Source organism: Poecilia formosa, unplaced genomic scaffold, assembly GCF_000485575.1.
Source record: "Poecilia formosa unplaced genomic scaffold, Poecilia_formosa-5.1.2 Scaffold349, whole genome shotgun sequence".
In the NCBI taxonomy this organism is placed as follows: domain Eukaryota; kingdom Metazoa; phylum Chordata; class Actinopteri; order Cyprinodontiformes; family Poeciliidae; genus Poecilia; species Poecilia formosa.
This window is the reverse complement of record NW_006800288.1, coordinates 50001-70155: the sequence shown is the minus strand read 5'-3', so window position 1 is coordinate 70155 and position 20155 is coordinate 50001. Positions and strand designations below refer to the sequence as shown.

At 38.3% G+C, this 20155-nt stretch overlaps 1 protein-coding gene across 4 annotated transcripts in view; it reads right to left on the bottom strand.

Annotated features, from left to right (window-relative positions):
• trappc9 (trafficking protein particle complex subunit 9) overlaps positions 1 to 20155 on the bottom strand; it is a 189757-nt gene that overhangs the window by 161797 nt on the left and 7805 nt on the right. For 2 of the 4 annotated variants that reach the window (XM_016661912.1, XM_007574313.2), the window contains exons 4-10: positions 19803 to 19928; positions 18690 to 18716; positions 17686 to 17807; positions 15164 to 15289; positions 13670 to 13886; positions 11182 to 11325; positions 674 to 800 (exon numbers count right to left, since the gene is read on the bottom strand). In XM_016661912.1, coding sequence (XP_016517398.1) covers positions 674 to 800; positions 11182 to 11325; positions 13670 to 13886; positions 15164 to 15289; positions 17686 to 17807; positions 18690 to 18716; positions 19803 to 19928 — 889 coding nt within the window. The remainder of the gene's footprint in view (positions 1 to 673; positions 801 to 11181; positions 11326 to 13669; positions 13887 to 15163; positions 15290 to 17685; positions 17808 to 18689; positions 18717 to 19802; positions 19929 to 20155) is intronic. The other 2 variants (XM_016661913.1, XM_007574314.2) reach the window with 1 other exon arrangement.

The following is a 20155-nucleotide window of genomic DNA, read 5'->3' as shown; positions in this document are numbered from 1 at the left end:
TGCAAAGCATTTCAATGCTCTCCTATGCATTCATATGGCAGGCCCCAATTACCTACTAAAATTATGAGGATGTGATATTTTAATTAAACAAGTCAGATTTTCTGTATTAACAGATGAATACTTTGTTGTATTTAACATTTTTTAATACTTTTAAGTAGATTTTAATTTGTCTGTAATAGTTTTGTCTCAATTTATCTGCACCTAGCATGTAAACTGATATTAACCGATTAGTTTTTTCTTCGAAATATCTGGAATACTGCCAAACTACATTTTCTCCTTTCTCTTCACACAGTTTCTTATTCTTAAGCATCTTTGAGGCACAAAACTTGAAACTGCTGCTGTGCAATGTACTCAACAGGTTGTTGCTAGGTAACCACAGACTGCCATAGTTAGTTTATCCCACCAATTTTTCTGAGAGGTTGAGCGACTAAAGCATCTCCTCTGCCTACATCCCCCAGAATGCTGTGCGGTCTGGATCGGAGTTCACTGAAATTGTTGAAAATTTTATTTTAAATGGATTATTAGACAATTGTTTGTTCAATGTCCAAATTAAAGGCTTTTTTCAAATATTTTCAATGCTGCTTCAACAAAATTTATTTTAATTGAAGTTTTTTTTTTTCAGACATCTTCACCACAGGTGCCAATTAGAAAGATGTACTTTTGACAGTCTTACCGGACCATTGGGAGCTTCGTGAAGGGAACCGGAGGGAGCTTGAGTCCATCAGAGAGAGTGATGACCTCCATCCCACCTGGACACTTGGAGGTGTAGTTCTCCAGACTCTGGGTCACCTCTTTCTTTTCTGTAAAGCACAAACGGCACGAAAATCAGCAAAGCTGGCCAGAACCCTGACCCATCTGGCACAACGATTACAACACAAATGTCTTTAAAAGTGACCCGGGAAACCAGAGAGGACTCCGCTTCTTTGGCTGTAAAAACGAATGGGAGCTTGATGATGGGTAAGGCATTCGACTCTCAGCAAAGAGAGCTCCAGCCTCGGAGGGAAACTCCGGTTTTTATCGTATCATCAATACCTTTTGAGAGAACATTACTGCTCAACCAGCCATATAATTTGCTTTAGCTGTGCAGGGTTTAACCATGTCCATCAATGAAAAGGTCACAAAAAATAAAAAATAAAAAATAAAAATACACTACTGCACTACAATTGTTTGTAAGAGTATATTTGGAAATTGCAGTGCAGTCCTTTCATAAGAAAAAGAAATGCACCTGCATTATGTATGAGCTGTTTGTTCTACACAAAGGATGACCTAATAGGATAAATCGAAGTGTTTTCATATCTCTCGCCAACAGGAACAGTGGTTCAAGCAAACAAATACAAGTGCTGCTAGCAGAGACACTAAATCCTTTGGAAAAATATGAATTGGGGGCCTGGAAGGCACGACCCCAGTTCAGGGAGAAGGTAATAAACAACAGAGCGAAGGGAGGAAAGGAAAGGAAAGGAAAGAGAAAAGATACAGGTAGAAAGTAGAAGCAGTCAGAGATGGATGAAGAGACACTTGAATTGTAATCCCAGCTCAAAGGATTTTTTTTAATTCACAGTCTTGTTTTCTTTGTTTATTTTTAGCAGTAATTAATGCTTAACAACAGCAAATTAAGACATGCGATTAATGTATTAACGTATCTATTTAAGACATATTAAGGTCATAATTTTAGACACACAAACATAAGACTCTTTAAGGATGTGCCGACACTTTGCTGCAAATCCACAGAAACAATTATAGGTCAGAAAAGAAACCCTTCTGACAGCTCATCAATTTAGGTAAAATGTTTCAGAATGAAACCAATGTAGAGTCAAAGGGTAATTTCAGTAAGTAGATCTCAAATTTAAAAAAAAAATAATGCAACAATTAAAGTTGTATAGGAAAGAAAAAAACAATCGTGCAAAACTGACAACAGATCAGAGCTCAATCAAAACATTGCTTGAAAAAGGAGCTTCTCTGTCCCACTGTTTTCTATGACTGGTGTCCACGAAGTGGTGACGTGAATGACACAACACATTGTTTCCCAGCAGAATCCACAGCCCCAGGCTTCATCCGGTCACCCGCTGTGCATCCTGCTGTCAAATCATCCGCAGGTAAATGACTCGAACACCATTCATACCAACCAGAATGTGATTGATCCAGACTGCATGGAAACGACTGCTGTGGCTACATGTCATCAAGACTGAAGCCAGTACAGAGTTTCCATAAAGTGACGTACCCGGGGTATATGCAGGTTTCACCAACTTAAGACTTTTTCTGACCTCCTTAAGACTATTATGATAAAATTTAAGACCTATATCACAACAGAAATGTTTAAAAGAAATGCAGGGGACCAAAACTGTGAAATTTATGGGGTCTTTCTGTGGCTCTTTGTGCTTCTCATATGGTATATGGCTCTCTATGCCATATGCTAGCTGCTAATGGTCCGCTTCCTTGCTTGCTAGCTGTATCACATATTTAAGACTAACTTACATTTTCCATATGAATTCAAGACATTATAAGGGCTTAATATTAGATAAATAAATGTAAGACTTTTTAAGACAATTTAAGAAGCACTGATGGGGTGTGTGGGTTAAAAACACCCATCTGCTCCAGTAGACTAGGAAAGTGGCTGTAGTGAAAACCTCTTTCTGGAAGGTTTTCACTCCATGTAAAAGATGCATGGCATCCTGTTCCAAAAAATAGGCATAGTAAACACATTTGAAAAACTTAAAACACTAATTAAATTAATGAGCTAAAAACACTGATTCCATACAACTTGGTTAACAGTGAGAATAACTGGTCAAAACTGCTGTTATAAGTGATAACGTTCTCAAATCAATACAGATTGTTTTATATAGCACCATGTCAAATATAATCTTGAGGCACTTTACAAAAAAGTGACTTCAATTCAACCATATAGACAGATTCAATTCCACATGTTCCAATGCAATTTCCAAATGGATTTTTGATTTAACAACCAAAGTTCTTGTAGCTACCTACATGTCTTTGACATTGGTCTGAGGAAAAATATTCCCACTTTTCACATTTTTAGCTGTTAGATGTTGGAAGAGCTTACGCCACTGTGCATTTTCCTCAGAAACCTTCTGATAAACAGTCAAATGTAAGGTAGATTCTCTGATAGTGAGCCAAAAACGTCCTGCTGCAGCACAGCAGCCTGAATACACAAGATTCACAGCTCTTCTCCTGGACGCTGCAATTGGTTTATACAAAATATGCCATCTGTCCTGGTGTCCAAATAATTCAAATTCAGACTAATTTGACCAGAGAGCATTCTCTGTGGATACCTTTAATCTAGCCTTCATGTTTCCTTGTTAGTACGAACTAAACACATGACCTTTAAATAGGGCAAACCTTCTTGAAAATGCTGAGTAACCAACCCTTTTGCCATCATACGCGCCTGATGTGATGAGCTCATGTTTGATGTTAGCCCTTTCAAGAGTGAATAAATGTAGCGGGTGTCCAATAAATTGCATTTTGATTACATTTTAAAGAACATTTGGTGTCGTCTTCCTCTTTATTTTATCCAGACTTTCGCTCATTCACACACTGATGCAAGCACAGCAGAGCCTCTGCCCAGTCACGGTTCAGTACTTCCAGATTTGTCTGAGGAAAGTAACTCCAAATTATTCTCCGAAAACCCGCCTGGACGCTGATTCACAAACCTAAAATATTGAAAAGAAAGCGCAGCTTGGGAAGCTGAAACACCCAGGCACAATGCTAATTAACACGCTTTTGGCTGGCATTTGCAAAGCAGCCGATCCAGGAGCATGTTTTATTTTCCTTGGCGTCGACTGAACACTGTAGATGTTAGGATCTGCCTCAGTGCTAAGACGATGTTTCCACTGTGTGTTAATGCATTTTAAGGAATATTCAGTGTCTAGACTATCAAAACTATTAAAACAGGCTGATTTTAATGATTCACAGGTGGGTGTGGTAACCTCTGAGAATACTGTAATCAAAACTGCATGTCTCTGCAACACTAGTTTGAGGTAAGAAGTTTATGATTGGCCCAAAAAAGATTGATTAAAAACTGGCCATCAAAAGCAACACTGCTCCATCAAGCTGAAGGCATTTACTCATTGGGGTACAACTACAGGATCGGTTGAGCTTGCTGCTTTAGCATATTAAACATATCAAGGAGACCAAAGTGGAAGATTTTTGTTCCAGATTTTTTGCTTCCTGTCCACACAGACCCGGCGCAGCTCATTATGAGGCTGACAGCTGGAACACACAGTCCAGAAAAAGCAAAGAGACAGCTTAACAGGTAGGTGAGACAAGGGGTGCAGCTTATAACACTCCACATCTTTCTCCAAGTGAAAGGCTCTCATCTGCGAGTGTCGACCGTCAGGAGGAGGAGGAACACTTAAAGGCAGGGTAAAAGGTTGCCGTGAATCAGATTCCCCACAAAAAAACAACTTTGCTTTCATCTCCATAGAATATAAGAAACGACTGAAGTTTCTACATATTAAATAGACATTTAGCCATCACAAAACAAGTTTTACATTTTTGCATGTGGGATATTTTTGGTTCAGTGGGATTAGTGTGGGATGTGTGCGAGTTATTGCTACATAGATATTTTTACGAACAGCGATGAGTCAAGCAGAAGGATTAGAGAGCCACAATATGCCAATGCTGCTCGGCGGTGTGCATTATTGCTCGATAAGCAGGTCAAGTAAATGATTGTTATTGTTCCACTAACAGAATTTCAGCTGAAAATGACAGCCAATAATGCGGGACACGCTGCAGACAAAGCACATGGCCTGACATCCAGCTATGAGCAGAAACCTGTGCGTCACTGGGATGGAGATGAGCACCAAGCACACAAACATGCAGGCACAGTTTGCTTGTTGTTTTAGAGATGACAATACCTGAAAGCAACAAAAGCCACTAGGAAAATACAAAGTTCTATCTATTTATAATGTGTTGACTAATGTTAATTTTAACTTTTTCTAATTCTTGCACCCCCACCAGGCTAAGCATTGTTTGCTTACTTATAATAGTTTTTTTAGTAATAAGAAGCACTAACACTGGGGATAAGGCTTAGTGTCCATAAGGACTACATTAAGCATCCATACATTCATTTGTAAGACCTTAGCATCTCATGTTAAGGTTCTGCCTTCCATTTTTTATTTCAAATTCAGAATTTTTTGCATTCAAAGTTGAAAAAATAAATCAATTGGAATAGTCCCCAAGATCTGAATTTTGACCTGGACAGTCTGATTTTGGCCATTTGGGTATTTTGAAAAGAGTGGACCTCTGTGCTGCATCTGTTCTACAAGGATTCACCACAGAAAGTGTCGCAGAAAAGTGTTCACAAAGGCCAGTCTCCGTTATTTTCTCCTAAAACTCTGCACATATGGAGTGTTGTTTTCAACAACTGACTGGAAAAAACAGCACACAACTTGGGACTGAAGTATGATGAAGTGGCTGTCATTTCCAAATCTGATGTTAGACTTCCAATGTAATGTGCAATATAATCATTGTGTATGATTGGGGTTTTCTGATCGTAAATCTTTAATTTTGATAATCTTTATGGAATGCTGAATATACTTTGAAAGGTTTTACTAGATTTGCTATCTAAAGAAGAGCTGTCATTTCTGATCTACTACCTTCCTTTCCATTTCTCATTTGATAGAAAAAAATTGAATTTTCAGCCGATGCCATTTTTTCAGAACCCTAGGGTCTTCCTGATGTCCAACAATTCCTTCCATTATTCTTGTGTTATTTCTGCTATGAGCACTAAAATGCCTGGATTGCCCAGTTCACCTAAATCTAATCCCAAGATTTTAATCAAACAAGCACAAATTCAACATCTTCGAAAACTTTACAGATGTACAAGGTGTAGTCTGAACAAAAAGGTAAGTGGTCTTCAGTTTAACCACCAGTTTGCTCATTTAAGCAGCAGTAGACTGCAGTGGATGGGAGTAGGTACATGTATCCCTCCTTTACGTAAAGAAGCTCCAAGGTTTTAGTTTAAATGTGCTCCATCGTCCCTCACCCACTCACTGTTTGGAACAAATATAGTGAGTCAGGTCAAACTCTTTCTTTAGGGTCACGCCCACTCAGAGTTTCTGATGAAACCGGGACCAAAAGGTGACTCGACCCTGTGACCTCCGACTTCCCATCTGCATACTGATACAGAAGAAGTCAAGAAATTTCTAGTGGAAAAGAAAAATCTGTAATTATACAAAGACAGAGGGGTAAGCCTTTCTACAACATTGATTAGCATTAGTACACAAGTTTTAAAAGCCATTTATGATTTTACATTATCATATGTAATGGCTCCTTTGACTTGCAGTGTACGGTGTCCTTAGAGGCACAATAGACATCTTTCTCCCTGATGATGAAAGGCAGTTCTTAAATCATCTTTCAGTTTGACAAAAGAACAAGGGATCTCATTGTAGTTCAGTGAGCTTATATTAAACCAATACTAAAGCTTTCATGTTACAACCTTAATACATGTCAGGGCATACTTTCTCACATAGGAAATGGTTCATTGTTAAACTGCAATGTTTTATGATGAATGAGCCATGTGCTAGCTAGATGGGTGGACAGACAGAAGGACGTATTTGACTGTTTTAAGGTAAAAGCAATGGTCAGTTTAAATGGAGAACAGCATCAACCTCCAGATGAAGAGGAAGAGCTGACTGTTTTCAGCTCAAAGAACCGTGAAGAAAAAAAAAACCCAAAACAGGCTGAGACTGAGAAATGGAGTCATAACCAGACAGAAAAATTAGGCAATATCCGACAACAGTTTTATTAACAAGTTTATAAATTCTGTGCTCAGACCCAATGCCACGCTGAGCTCTCAAATAACTATTGACAGTGAAGAAAATGAAAGTGTTTTATAAAAAGGAAAGATATCATGATGTGAAATGAAAACAACTGGCACACCACAAACAGATATGTCACCATCTTTATGAATTATTAAGACTTTCTGAATAGTATTGAAAGCAAAATGCCAGCAGGGAAAAAAAACAGCGCAAGAGATAAATAAATAATCCAAACAATAAACACTAAAATAATAAAAACCTGAGCAGAAAGAGGAGTGACATTAATCTCTACAGTATAAAATTCACAAAAAGTAAAAATCTCACTATGTCTCTTTAAATTCAGTAAATGCACTAAAAGGCTGCACCGGCTTTTTTTTTTGCTGAGAACACATAAATTCTCTGTTTACTGGGTCTTACGTGGAAGAAAGAAAATTCAGTATTATCGTTTTCTTGAGTGTATTAATACATCGAGATGGATGAAACCGCAGAGTTGATTCCAAAGTTCAGTAAAACGAGGGTTTCAAACTGAAGGTATATACAGGAATAAGCAGTTTCATAAAAAATAAAAAAAAAAACACTTCAATTTCTGCCTCTGTGAAACACGAGGAAGTCACGAGAAATTCCTGTACCAATCCAAAACCTTCAGACTTTAAGCTTCTGCTGCCGATCATGTTTCATTTAAACATATGAGTGACAGGTGAAAACACGAGATGAGCTTCATGACGGCAGGCGAGTTTGCATCTGGAGCTTGGCAATGATGTTACAAAAGAACACTGCGGCTTGAAATGAGGCTCTCCGATTATCATTAAGGAGGCACACAAAGCCATGATTCAGCAGCGGGGGGGATTTGCTGTAAATTGCATCGAGGCTACGATGCAGTGGGGAAAATGACACAATAATCCACACCTCTTTAAAGACAATGCTTCAAACGCAAAGTGCCTCAGACAGAAATATCTTTTATTCTCAGCTATCAGCTTTAAGGCATGAGGGAAGACAATCGCTTCAGTAATAGTCGGCCGCTGAATATTTGGATCTGTTTATAGCATGAACCCAACAGAGTATATTCACTATGCATCTATATTGTGGGGGGAATGTTTTCAGCACAAATAGAACATTTTTATTATACATTTATGACTTTTATAATTTTATTCAAAACTTTTTAATACATAATATTTCACAAAATAAGTTCACCTTTATTGCGTTATGCCTGAACTAAACTCTGAGTTGAACAGAAATGTTGCATTTTGGTCAGATGATCCTAAAATGTATGGTGGCCCAAAAGGGTAAGCAAAATGCCACGACGGAAAAAAGTCACAACATAAGTTCAATTAAAACTGAAGTTAAGCTAAAACATAATTTTGTGCTATATCAGAATTTATGCTAAAACAGAACTTGTGCTAAAACCAAAGGTATGCTAAAATACAATTTTTGCTACCAAAGAAATGTAAACTAAACAAAAGTTTTGCTAAAGCAGAATCTTTTGCTAAAAAAGGCATTTATGCTAAAATGCGAGTAGTAATAGAACAGAAGTTATGTTAAACCAAACGTTTAGCATAAACTTTTGGTTTAAATTATGCAAAGCCAAAATTTATGCTAAATCAAAATTTTTCCTAAAAATGAATTTATACTACAAGAACAGTTATGAATAAGAAGGGTTCAGTGAATGCGCGTATGAAACTAGGGGGTTCGGTACCTCAAAAAAGGTTAAGAACCACTGTTTTAGTTCAAGATGCTTACACAATGAAATATACTTTTTTTTTTTCTTTTGGAGTTTTTTTACACACCCTTGTCAAGGGTGACAGTAAGGGTGAATGACACTGTTTGACACTTACACAAACTTACAGTATTTCTGGACTTTCACTTAAACGCATGGTTTCACATGTGGAACTTGAGACTTCACATTTTTTCATGTAAATCTGTCATTGCTCCTGCGATGGAATTATTTTGTATCTAAAGACCAGTAAAGAACCAAGCAGTATGTCAGTTGTCCCCCGTCAGCTTACCTTAGGGGCTGAATGCAGACCAATAACTCTGATTTATATTCTGTTATCATTTTTTCCTCCTCAAAACTTTCTCCTGAGGCCAATTTGTCATGGAAAAGTCATCGCTAATGCTCCAGAAAGCAGAGCTTTCTGGAGCATTAGCAGTGATAGCCATTGTTTTCTATCGCTTAAATATTCTGGTCTTTGGACCAAAGTATGACTACGGTTTGGACTTGTGTCAGTGTCAATGTTAATTTATCTATGTAGCACATAAAAACAACAGACACTGACGAAAATGCTTTACTGTTCAATCAAGTGAAACAAGATAAACACCAATAAGAAGAAAACAAAGATATATATATATATATATATATATATAAAAAAGAAAAATACATAGTTAACTATCATTATTGAAAAATCTCAAACTCTGCTAGAAAAATTGCAAAAGGCTGAGCACCTCTGGATTTTAGCATGGATCCAGGAACACTTAAGAGAAACTGCTTGGCTAACCTCAGTGCTCTCACTGGAGTGTGGATATTAAGCAGATTACAGAGACATGATGGCGCTCAGCCTTTTACAACTTTAAAACTAAAGCAATAAAATCTGGAAATCAATCCTAAACCAAAACATTAAGCCCATACAGAGAAGCCAGAACTGGAGATGTGCATTCACATTTTTTTTAGCACTTGTTAAAAGACCAGCTGCTGCATTTTGGATGGTTTGTAGATTTCATTCCTTTAAATCATGTTACTGGCAATCAATAAAGAGAAGAAAATTTGAACTGAAACCACCTTTATTAGTGGATTTGATACACCTATGTATTTTTTTCCCCTTCAAGTAGCTTTTACTTTGTATAACATTACCTAAAGGATTTGATCAATAACTCAATTTAAAATAAAAAAAATGTTAATGATGGTTGAATACTTTAAGTACTTTATAGTAAGGACATAAATTATTAATTTCACCATCAGCTGCAAAAAATGCCACACTAACAAATGATTTTGTGGCCAGACGGCTCAGCTTAGCAGTTACACTTCTTTCAATTGTGAAGGTTTAATTAGTTAGAAAAACTGTAACAACTCTAGATGTGACTGAAGCACATTTATATGCAAGAACTTAATTTTCAATTTCACTTTTAGACCTACAGGTTACCACACCTCTTGGTCTAAGTAGGGAATTACTAAAATAATCCCTTAGAAATAAACACTTTCCACTACAAAGCAGGTTCAACAAATCACATTTCCTTAAAGAGAGCTAGCTAAGCTAAAGATAACATAGGCTTACTTATATGGTGATACAAAGCTGGTTAACTCAGTAAGTCGACTCATTCTTACTTGACTTCTTTGTGTCCATAAGTAATTTTACATCAAAGTTGATAAAAATCACATGCAGGGTTCCTCAAGGTTCTATCCTGAGGTCTTTCTTTTTTAGAATCTACTTGCTCCCTTTAGCTCAGATTATATCACATAAACTAAGCTACCATCATTATGCATATGACACAGCTCTACATTGCATTGTCACCAGGTGACTATGAACCCATTCAGTTGTTGAGCAGATGCTTAAAACAAATGAAAGCGTGGATGTACCATAACTTTCTTCAGCTGAATGAATCAAAACTGAAGAGCTTATTCTTGAATAAAAAGAGAAACAATCAAGACCTATAATAGCTAGAAACTACTGAACAAGTTTACTTCAGCTGAGCCAAACGTCTGCACAAACTGTAGTTCAGAGCTCGACGTATACCTGCACCATCTCCCACCCACATAACCCACAGATGATTTATTCATTCTAATAATAATCTGTGATTGATTTGTAACATGACACTTCAGGTTGTTGGAAAAGTGAGACTGGCTTACAGTCGTGCTCTGAGCCAACAAATTTAAACATGAAATGGTTGTGTTTTATAACAAGATTTCTCGGCATTGAGTTTGTTGGAAAGAAAATAGTTTTGCCATGAGCAAAGCAGTCGCCATAGGGATTTGTTTCAGGATGTGTGTTTAAATGGTGTGGGCAATCATTTTCATTCTGCATTATTTATAAAGACAGTTAGTACAGCCTAAGCAGAGTTTGCTTGTGTGTGATATTTACTAGGTAAGCCTCTTTCTCCTATTACTTCTGTCTCCCTTACAGATCTCTTGCTTAGTCATTCAACAAGGATTTAACTTCCCTCTATTGTGTGGCCAGTGGAGCTTGCGTTAAAAAAAACAACAACAACAAAAACATATCTGTATGCACAGTACAAAGCTCTGCAAGCCAAGTAAACACAAGCTTTGGCGACCATTGCTCAGCATTAAGTAAGCTGCCATACGCCAATCGCCACAATCAGGTAGAATTGTTTCCTTTGAAGGTTGGGCATGAAGCTGGAAGAACCTCAGAGGACTGGAGATTCTGAAATATCACACTGTGCTTTGCTGTTTACTGACCTTGATCAGACAGGAAGTCCAGCATGGTCTGCAACAGGAAGGACAGGTGGCGCACAGACAGGCCCGGGTTGCCCATGCGGCGGGAGGCGTACACCAGCTCATGCAGCAGGCGCATCTGTACGGCTGCCCAGCCTCTGTGGGTGCCTGGGACAGAGAGAGAGAGAGGAACACACTCACAGGGCTGCCAAAGATTATTACCGACACTCTTTAATGAACTATTTATTTGACTCTGTGTTTTAGGGTGCATTCACACTAGCCTCATCTAGTCCTCTTTAACTGAACTCTAGCTGGTTTGTCTAGAATGTCCTGCTTTGGTTCTGGTATTTCCCAGCCCTGGAGGAGAACGGGAGCATTGCATTTGATTCTTCTCAAATCTTTGGTAGATAATTAGCATCTTCTGACATCAGCATGTTTCCTATTTGCAACGAACGTGAGGAAGTTCAAGGTAAGCACTGAGTTTGTCAATTACAAATATATATACATATATTCCATATCACATCTCTACCAAACAGATTAAATATGTTATTAACTCAGCTGGTTCTGAAGCCCTTTATCTTTCTAACCTGACATCAACAATGCCCCCGGACCCTCTAAAAGACGCCCTGCTCCGTTTTGCTGACTGCTGACTCACAGAAAAGGAAAGAAAGAAAAACCAGAGGAAAAGATGTGGTGGGAAGGCCAGAGGGTACAGAGAGGGGAGGGAGGACATTTGACAAAGCCATAAATATTTCCTCAGCTTAAACACCATTTCAAATAACATCAAATCATACTTCTGCTGCTCTGCCATTATCAGCACTTTTATCCCCACGGTTGTTATTCTCTCTGACTTCTTTACTATCTGAACAAACTGCACATGTAGTTCCTTTATAAGCATTTTTCCCCCCCATTATAGTGAGAAACTGCACCCACTCAGCAGGCTAAAAATAGCTGACTTCTACCTATCTGCCAGAACCAGTGTTTATCCAGCACAGTAATCCACAGGATGCTGGCTTTTGGAAGGCTGTCGCTCTCGCTCAAACACAAAAAAAACAGCTTGATTTGCTGCATTTCCAGCCCTGAACGGGAGACGTCTGGAAATCCAATTAACACACTGCCAAGATAATGACTGTGCTGCCACAGCCTAGTGGCTGCACTGTCATACAAACCTCAGACAAACGCTACTGAGTCCTCAGGCTGCTTCTGATCTGCTGCACAGAGACAACCAGCCAACACGTTACTCCTCTAGAACAGAGCTGAAATGATTCATAGGATTCATGGACATGAATCGATTATTGAAATAATCCTTCTTTAAGATTAAAAACATCTTTGTCTTTAAATATGTTCTATCAGAACTCCTCAAGTGGCAGTTTTAGCTTCACTTGATTCAAAAAATCTCATATTAAGCACCTTTTGCTGTCCATTTATTAACTGGTTAATAAAAATAAATGAATAAACAGAATACTGCACTGTGCTGTTAAGAAAGGACTGAGCGTTCCATATGTTGATGTTAGAAACATTTATCTAGCTGCAGAGATCATTAAAGGAATGCTGCGATTGCATTTTATGCAATAAAATGTTCATTTTCTCATTTCAAAAACGGAATTTAATTATTTGTTTATTTGTATTTTTAATGTAGTTCTAATATTGTATAAAAACCGTAAGTGGTTGAATGAAAAATGTGCACAATGTGCTGGGTTTTTTTTTTTTATCCAAGTAAACAGTTAATCAACAGACTAATGCAAAAATAATTGTTAGAATAAAAAAAGTAAACTTCTATTTTTCAGGTGATGACATGATGAAAAAACTGAATGGAAGGTTTATACAAGCTGATGGATTTCTGTACTTGCCTATCTATACTGCTACATTTTTTCCTCACTTCAACATCTTCATCCTTTTCAAAATCCCCATAAAAGCACTGGAGCCTGTTTGCTTTTAAATGTGTGAATGTTTTCTGCAGTGAAAATCAGTCTCAATTATTTTCTTTTAGCGTCAAGGGAAAGATTCTTGTTGATTTCTCAGGAGGAAGTGTATTACAACATGAAAGGACAGCATGAGTAAAAGGCTATCGGAATCTTTTGCGAATGCCCAATATTATATATTTTTTCATTTTTCAGAATGAACTCCAATATTTTCCCTCAGATTCCATTCCCCACTCATAAAGCAAACAAGGTCAAAGATTCAAAGTGCATCAGAAAGAGAAATCTCGCTCAGACGGTTCTCCCTTGATAAAATGTGAATGTTTCTGAGTGCCTCTTTTCAATGCGAGTGCCGTCTTTTATAGCTAATGCTTTCAACAGTTTGACTGCAATGAGCCGGGGTCAAGAGTCTGTAGAGTCCTGAAGCTGCATCACAAAGACCTTAACACCGAGAGCCCTCCAAACGCTGCCAGTGGATCTCAGCTGTGCCTCTCTCAGAGTGAAGAAGGGGCCGGAACGCACGGCACACTGCAGGAGAACACCTTACGAAACGAAGCTTCTGAAGTCATCGTTTATGACCTCTGCCCCCTTACCTTTGCTGAAGTCCTTGGGGTCAAGTGACAGGCTGTATCCAGGCAGAGTCTCCAGCAGCAGCTTGTAGCAGGCCCTCCAGCCTGGCTCGGAGATGGTGGGTGCCACGCACTGCATGGCTGCCACGCGCTTGAAGAAAGCCGACTTGCGGTGGAAGCCGATGAGCTCGTAGAGCTCGGACAGGATGCTGTAGCGCTGGATCTTCTCCTCCTCCGACAGCTGCAATTATATGGAGATAATTGCCATTTAGCAGCTGCAAGCTACACCCTTATGCCATCATTTGAGTCACGGTGGAGGCAGAGAGCACTGAAGCGTCATTCTATTTGAAGAAACTCAGGTTTAAACAATCCAGACCGTTGATTCCCTGCCCTCTATAGACGGTTTAACTCTTCTTGGGAGTGTAGAAGAGTTAAACTTCATTCTGGAAACTCTATGCTGACACCACCGCAGCTGGGAAGAACTCATTAAGTCAACTTGTCACTTCAGGAGTGGATGAATGTCTGTCAGATGGAGCAGACGCACAGACAAAAAGTTAACCCGGACCCAGCAAAGCTGGACTCTGCTTTGTTGCCACCAGTGGACTAATGGGTATTTGGATTTTTCCGAGCCTTTGTTTTGGACGTTTATCTTTTTATCTTTTGTTAGATGGCCAAAAACAGGAAAAAGAAGAAGAGAAAAACAAACAAAGCAAACACTTCAAAAAACCTGTTCACTTCCTCGCGTGTGGTGGCGCTGCACCAAGAATCACTGAAGGAAACAACACAAAAACCTGTGAAGAAGACCTGAGAGCAACTTCCTTTATCACAAAATGTAAACAAAAATCGGAGCATCAGATTTTAATGGGTGGAGGTTTTCTCTTCAGTCTTTGGTAAAAGACCACAAGGAATTTCTCCTGCTAAATGCAAACATCTGTTTTGGTTGCATTAACCTGGATTGCCCTGAATTGCAGTCCACTTCCAGCTTTTGGAGCGGTCTCCGGTCCGGTTGGCGTTCACAATTGCATTTGCACTGCAACAGAATTCCCCTGAACTGAACAGAGATCAAGGTTTAGGTTTTTGTCCACATCAGAGTGTGATTAAGCATTCACACCTCCCCAAACAAACCGAACTTTCAAAGCAAACAACAAGAGTGCAATTAAAGTAGAGTAAGCAGGGCAATCGAACTCTGAAGTGGACGAGAAAAAACGAACTGTGGTCTACCAAATATTCGTTTGACACAATGTAGTGTTTAAGAGAACCATACCAACTGAAGATGAAACAAATGTTACAACTTTGGCCCCCAGTCAATCTGAGTCCACTATCAGGTGTGAAAACATCCTAAATTATCCTCAACAATCCAGCCATTTAGATAATCAGTGAATCAAGGTACATAATAAGTTACATAATGCAGGGCAGGATGGGTTTTCTCACAGGAGTTGGGTCACTGCTGCTGTTGTGGACAACCCACCAGAACCAGTCGTGTTTACCGTGCTGTGTGTTCCCAGTCAGTGATCATACCTGTCCCAGGTTGATGTAGACTGCGTTCTGCAGGAACTCTGAGGCCTCCCTGGCTCTCTTCTGGATGGCCAGCACCCTGACGGCTTTAACGCAGGCCTCCAGCTCGATCACACCTGCGTTCTTGTACTGTGGGGCATTAAAGGAGGACATGCTTAGTGCTGCTACAAAAGAAATCACCAGAATTTATTGTTTTGTCCTTAACACGCAGTGGGTGCTACACGTATCATTCAAAAAGCAGTATTCCACAGCATTATATACTGAGGAATTTTTCTCACCATTTTCCTGACTGATACTTATGGAAGGCAATTTGAAAGAAAACATTAAAGCCTAACAGGAAGTCATAATTATGAGACATAAAGTTGTAATTATGAGATTTAAAGCCCTAATTATGAGATAGAAAGTCACAATATTGACTTTCACACCCATTATTATAAGATTCAAAGTCATAAATTTGCCTTTTCGTCTGAAATGGTCAACTTCTGCTCTGTTACCATAATTCACCATGTATTCACAAAGCTAAGAAGAGCTAACATACTATTCTGGTATCTCATAATAATGATTTTAAATCTTATAATTATGACTTTCTCTATCAAAATTATGACTTTAACTCATAAATTATGAATCTCAGAATTATAATCATAACACTCAAAATTACAGTAATGGAAACCATTTCATGGCAGAAATGGGCTTCCATATATATTTTTATAAAATACCATCATTTTGATTCCTTGTAACTGCTGAAAGCTCTAAAAGCACTCTTTAGTCAAAATGACTGAAGTGCAAATTTAAGGGAACTCCTACTAAGACATCTGGATCACTGATGGTAAATCTGAACTTAGGACTGAATTCTGAGACTGAATTTATTACTACCAGGCCATAGCAGCTTTTTGCTTACAACATTTTTCCTCACATTCGTTTTTGAGGTGGATTATTAAGGGTATACGTCTCCTCGAAGGCAGGGAAAGTCTTTCAATTTATTTGTTATGGTCTGATTTTGCAAGTCCCTAAAACTTGTCATTTTACCAGGCGATCAAACTCGTCCGCTCTTGGTCAACATGGCAGAACAGAGAGATGTAAGCGGTTGCTGTCAATCACCTCTCAGGGATTTCAGTTTCAATGTGTTGGGAGAAAAAAACAGCAGCAGTTTATCTGAGTCCCATGGCTTTCTTCCACTTACATCCTCACCGTCTCTTCTATTGAAATTCAATTAATATTAAATGTCTACGTGTTGAAGCGTAATTTAAACCAGAAGGAATTAGATACAGGTAGACGGGATGAAGGCAGACCAGATCAACACAAAAAGGAAATGAAAAATAATTATAAGACTAACAACTGCTTATGAAATGTAACTCACTTCCAGCAAGTTGGGAGCAACTTCATTAAAATTATTAGTAATAATATATATGGTTTGTAGACACAAAGCACTGCTTTAAAGGGTTATCAGCATGAAAGCTTCGGTTTACAAGCTCTAATGGTTCATAGAAAGTCACATCTATCTGTCTCATTCGGCCTGAGCCAGTCAAAATCTGTCCACGTCTGCTAATGCAAATATACATCATCCAATACTGCCCCCTACTGAGAAGGATGAATACAGACAGCCATGCTGACATGATCCAGCATGGCTGCAAGAAATCAAGGAAATGTATCCACATAATGAGGGATCGCTGAGAGTTTTATATCAAAGCCTAGATTATAACAAACCTGGGATCTTAAAATTAATTCTGCAGAGGCTGAGTTTTCATAAGAACACAGAAAACTCATTTTTATGCTAATAATAGAAGATATTCTTTCCAAAATTCTTAATATCACTATAACCAGGGGTTAACTGTGGCTCTTATGAAACCAAATAAGAACAATTTTATTTAAATATAAATGTTATAAGATGCATGTGATTATGTATGTTTTTATTTAATATTTGCATATAATAACAACAAAAGGTCTCCAGTTTTTCAAGTCTTATTTAAGGGAAGAGCTCACTCAGCTGAACTTATTCAGCAAAATTCATGTTTTTTCTTTTCTTTGTTAAATTTATGATTCATTCTGTTCTAAAATCTGAAAATAGAATGAATAATAAATTTTTCCTTTCATTTATTTGGAGCTCAAAAGGAAACATTTCACTAGTTCATATTCATTTATCTCTTTTGCAGCTCTATACAATATTCATTTCATAGTAGCATTTGATTACCTCTAATTTAAACATTTCATATTTTACATTATGAGCACAAACTTCAAAGCATTTTCAGGAGTTTTTATGTGATAAAGCAACACAAGGTAATGACCAATTTTCCACCGGAAGAAAAATGACATCAAATGACATATTTTCAACATTGTTCTACAAATAAAAATCTGAACAGCAGGATGTTTTTGTATTCAGTCCGCTTGTGTCGAAACTCTACAAAACAATTTTCACTGAAGTCAAAGCTGTAGTCTCTGCAAATCTAGACACTGTTTTCATTGCATTTTCTTATTTGAAAGGTTTGCGTTAATCTGTCAATAAAACACTAGGTGTGTGTTTTATGTACCTTCCCGTAGTAAGAGATGGCCTCTTTGTATTTCTCGATGATGTCCTCCGGACTCAGGCAGTTCTTTGCTCGTCCGATCTCTGTGCTGGTGTCGGCGCTGATGCCGTTGGCCGTCAGGGCACCTGCAAAACGAGACGCGATAAATTATTCGAAGAAAAAAAGTTTAGAATCTCAGCTTATCAGCTGCGTTGACACCAAGGAGAAAACAATGAAAGCAAAGAGGAGAACTAAGAGCACAACTGCTAGAGTGGCATGCATAGCCCACATATTAAAACCAATTAAACGACTGCAAAAACAAAAACAAAAAAACCTACCCCAGTAAAATTAAGACCCACCCCACCACACACATACAATACAATCTACAGAATAAGGTGACCAGAACCAGCTTTGAAACCATTTAAAATCAAGATTTACCACGAAATCTAAACCAATCCCAACTCTAAATAAAAAAGGAAAGAATGTAAGACTAACGGTGCCTTTTAGAAGACGGCTAATGTTTGTCAAAAAAACATCCAGCTAAATTAAAGTGAATAAAGTAAGACGACTAGATTGCATCGCTCAAGAGTTCAGACAGAAGTTGTGTCCATAGCAACCGTGTGGCATTGCTATGTCGCACCACACCAATATTTTTAACCTCAACATTAAGCAATGTTTAAAAAGACACTTAGAGTATGCGCCACAGGTGTTGAACCATCAACTCTGGGTGTTTAAAAGAGTTATGTAACCTAAAGATTTCAGAAAAAATGATGTTTAAATGTAAGAAATTTGCGGGGTTTTCTTTTCTTTTTTTTTAGTCAAAGAAGAATGTAAAATATGACAATAATCAATAGTGTCTGCTTAAAATACACTCAGAACTGTGATGCAGAATACAAAGAAGCAATGAAGTGAAACTGAATATTAACCAAAACACCAGAGCTGCTGAAAACAAAAAGCATGTGAGCGCGTGCAAACCGAAGGACTACAGTGTCTAGAGGAGCTACAGTGGTTAAACAGTCAGTCCATACCTGGGTCAATGAGAACCTCCTGAGCCCCTACAGACAGAGAGAGAGAATGCAGATTCACTCCATGACACAAGGCGCAGCGTTAGCGGAGTTAGCAGCCACATCCTGTTTCATGCCTGCTGCTGCTGCAGCATGCTAGCTGCACCGTATTCATAATGTTTTAATATCAAAGTTTAAGGTAAACTCAAAGGAGACGATTCTGTCCTCACGTTAACTTGTCCGGTCTAAAATTTCTTGAATATGAGTTGCAAATTTTACTGAATTTTACTCTCTTTGATGGTCAACTATTTTAATGAGTTGGCACATTGTGCTGACAAAAAAGAAAACATATTTTTAAAACTATGCAAGTCATAACTACAATGGAAAATTCCAGAAAAGCTGGGGAAAGAACAGACAGAATAAAAGAACAAAGAAAGGACTGAACAAATGAACAAAGGAACAGAAAGAACTGGAAAAAACAAATTAAAGAATAAAGGGGGGAACAGAAACAGTGAAAGCAAACTACGAACAAATGAAGGAAGAAATGAACAAAGGAAGAAATGAAGGAAGTACAAACAAAAAGAAAGAATGGAAAGAATAAATGAAGGAGGGAACAAACAAACAAATGACTGATGGATAGATTTAGACAGTGGAACTCTGGAAACATATTTTTATCCAATTTCTTTTTCTACACCAATCCAGACCTGGAAAACACTGAGGTCAAATTTAAAATTTCATACCGCATAGAAATCCTGTGTACAAATAAACTTAAACTCAACAGCAAGTTGATACACAATATTATTCTGATATAACTGTGAACAAAGAAAAATACTCAGTTCAATGTCAGTTTTTTTTCCTGTAACTTCTTACTTTTGCTTAAAATATGTGCATGATTAGCATTAAAGATAGCAGAGTTAATAGCAAGTTAATTAAAAGGGGAAGATGGCACAACATTGTTAAAGTTTAAATTAGCAATCAGCAGGAGAAAATACACACATTTCAGCATTTAAGAAAGCTTAAAGTGAAACCAAGCAGTTCAGCTGAGCAAAGCTTGGCCAGCCAGCAGATCCATTCTGTTTCTCTGAGTCACTCAGGAGAGCCGCCGTTTCCGTTTCCTGTTTGCAGCCCAGTGGTTACCTGGTCTGTGGCGTTTGCCCGCGTCGGCCGGCTGGGAGATGCTGGGCTTGCGTGCGGCCATCTTTCCTGCTGTGCCTCCCGGGTAGTGGAAGATGACAGAGGCTGAACATAAGCCTTCCAACGCAGCTGCAAACAAAACCACAGGTGCACAGATTCTGGGATCTGACAATCGGATTTTTGGTTGTAAAGTGACAAAGTATGAAAATTAAAAAAACATCTGAGGAGTACGAGTACTTTTGCAAGCCACTGTATGTGAAGAGCATGTTGGTGTCCAAAAATGGCATGCTTTGGACACCAAACCATTATAAGAAAATCTGTAGTAAGTTAAAGATTATCTGACACTGAATTTCCTT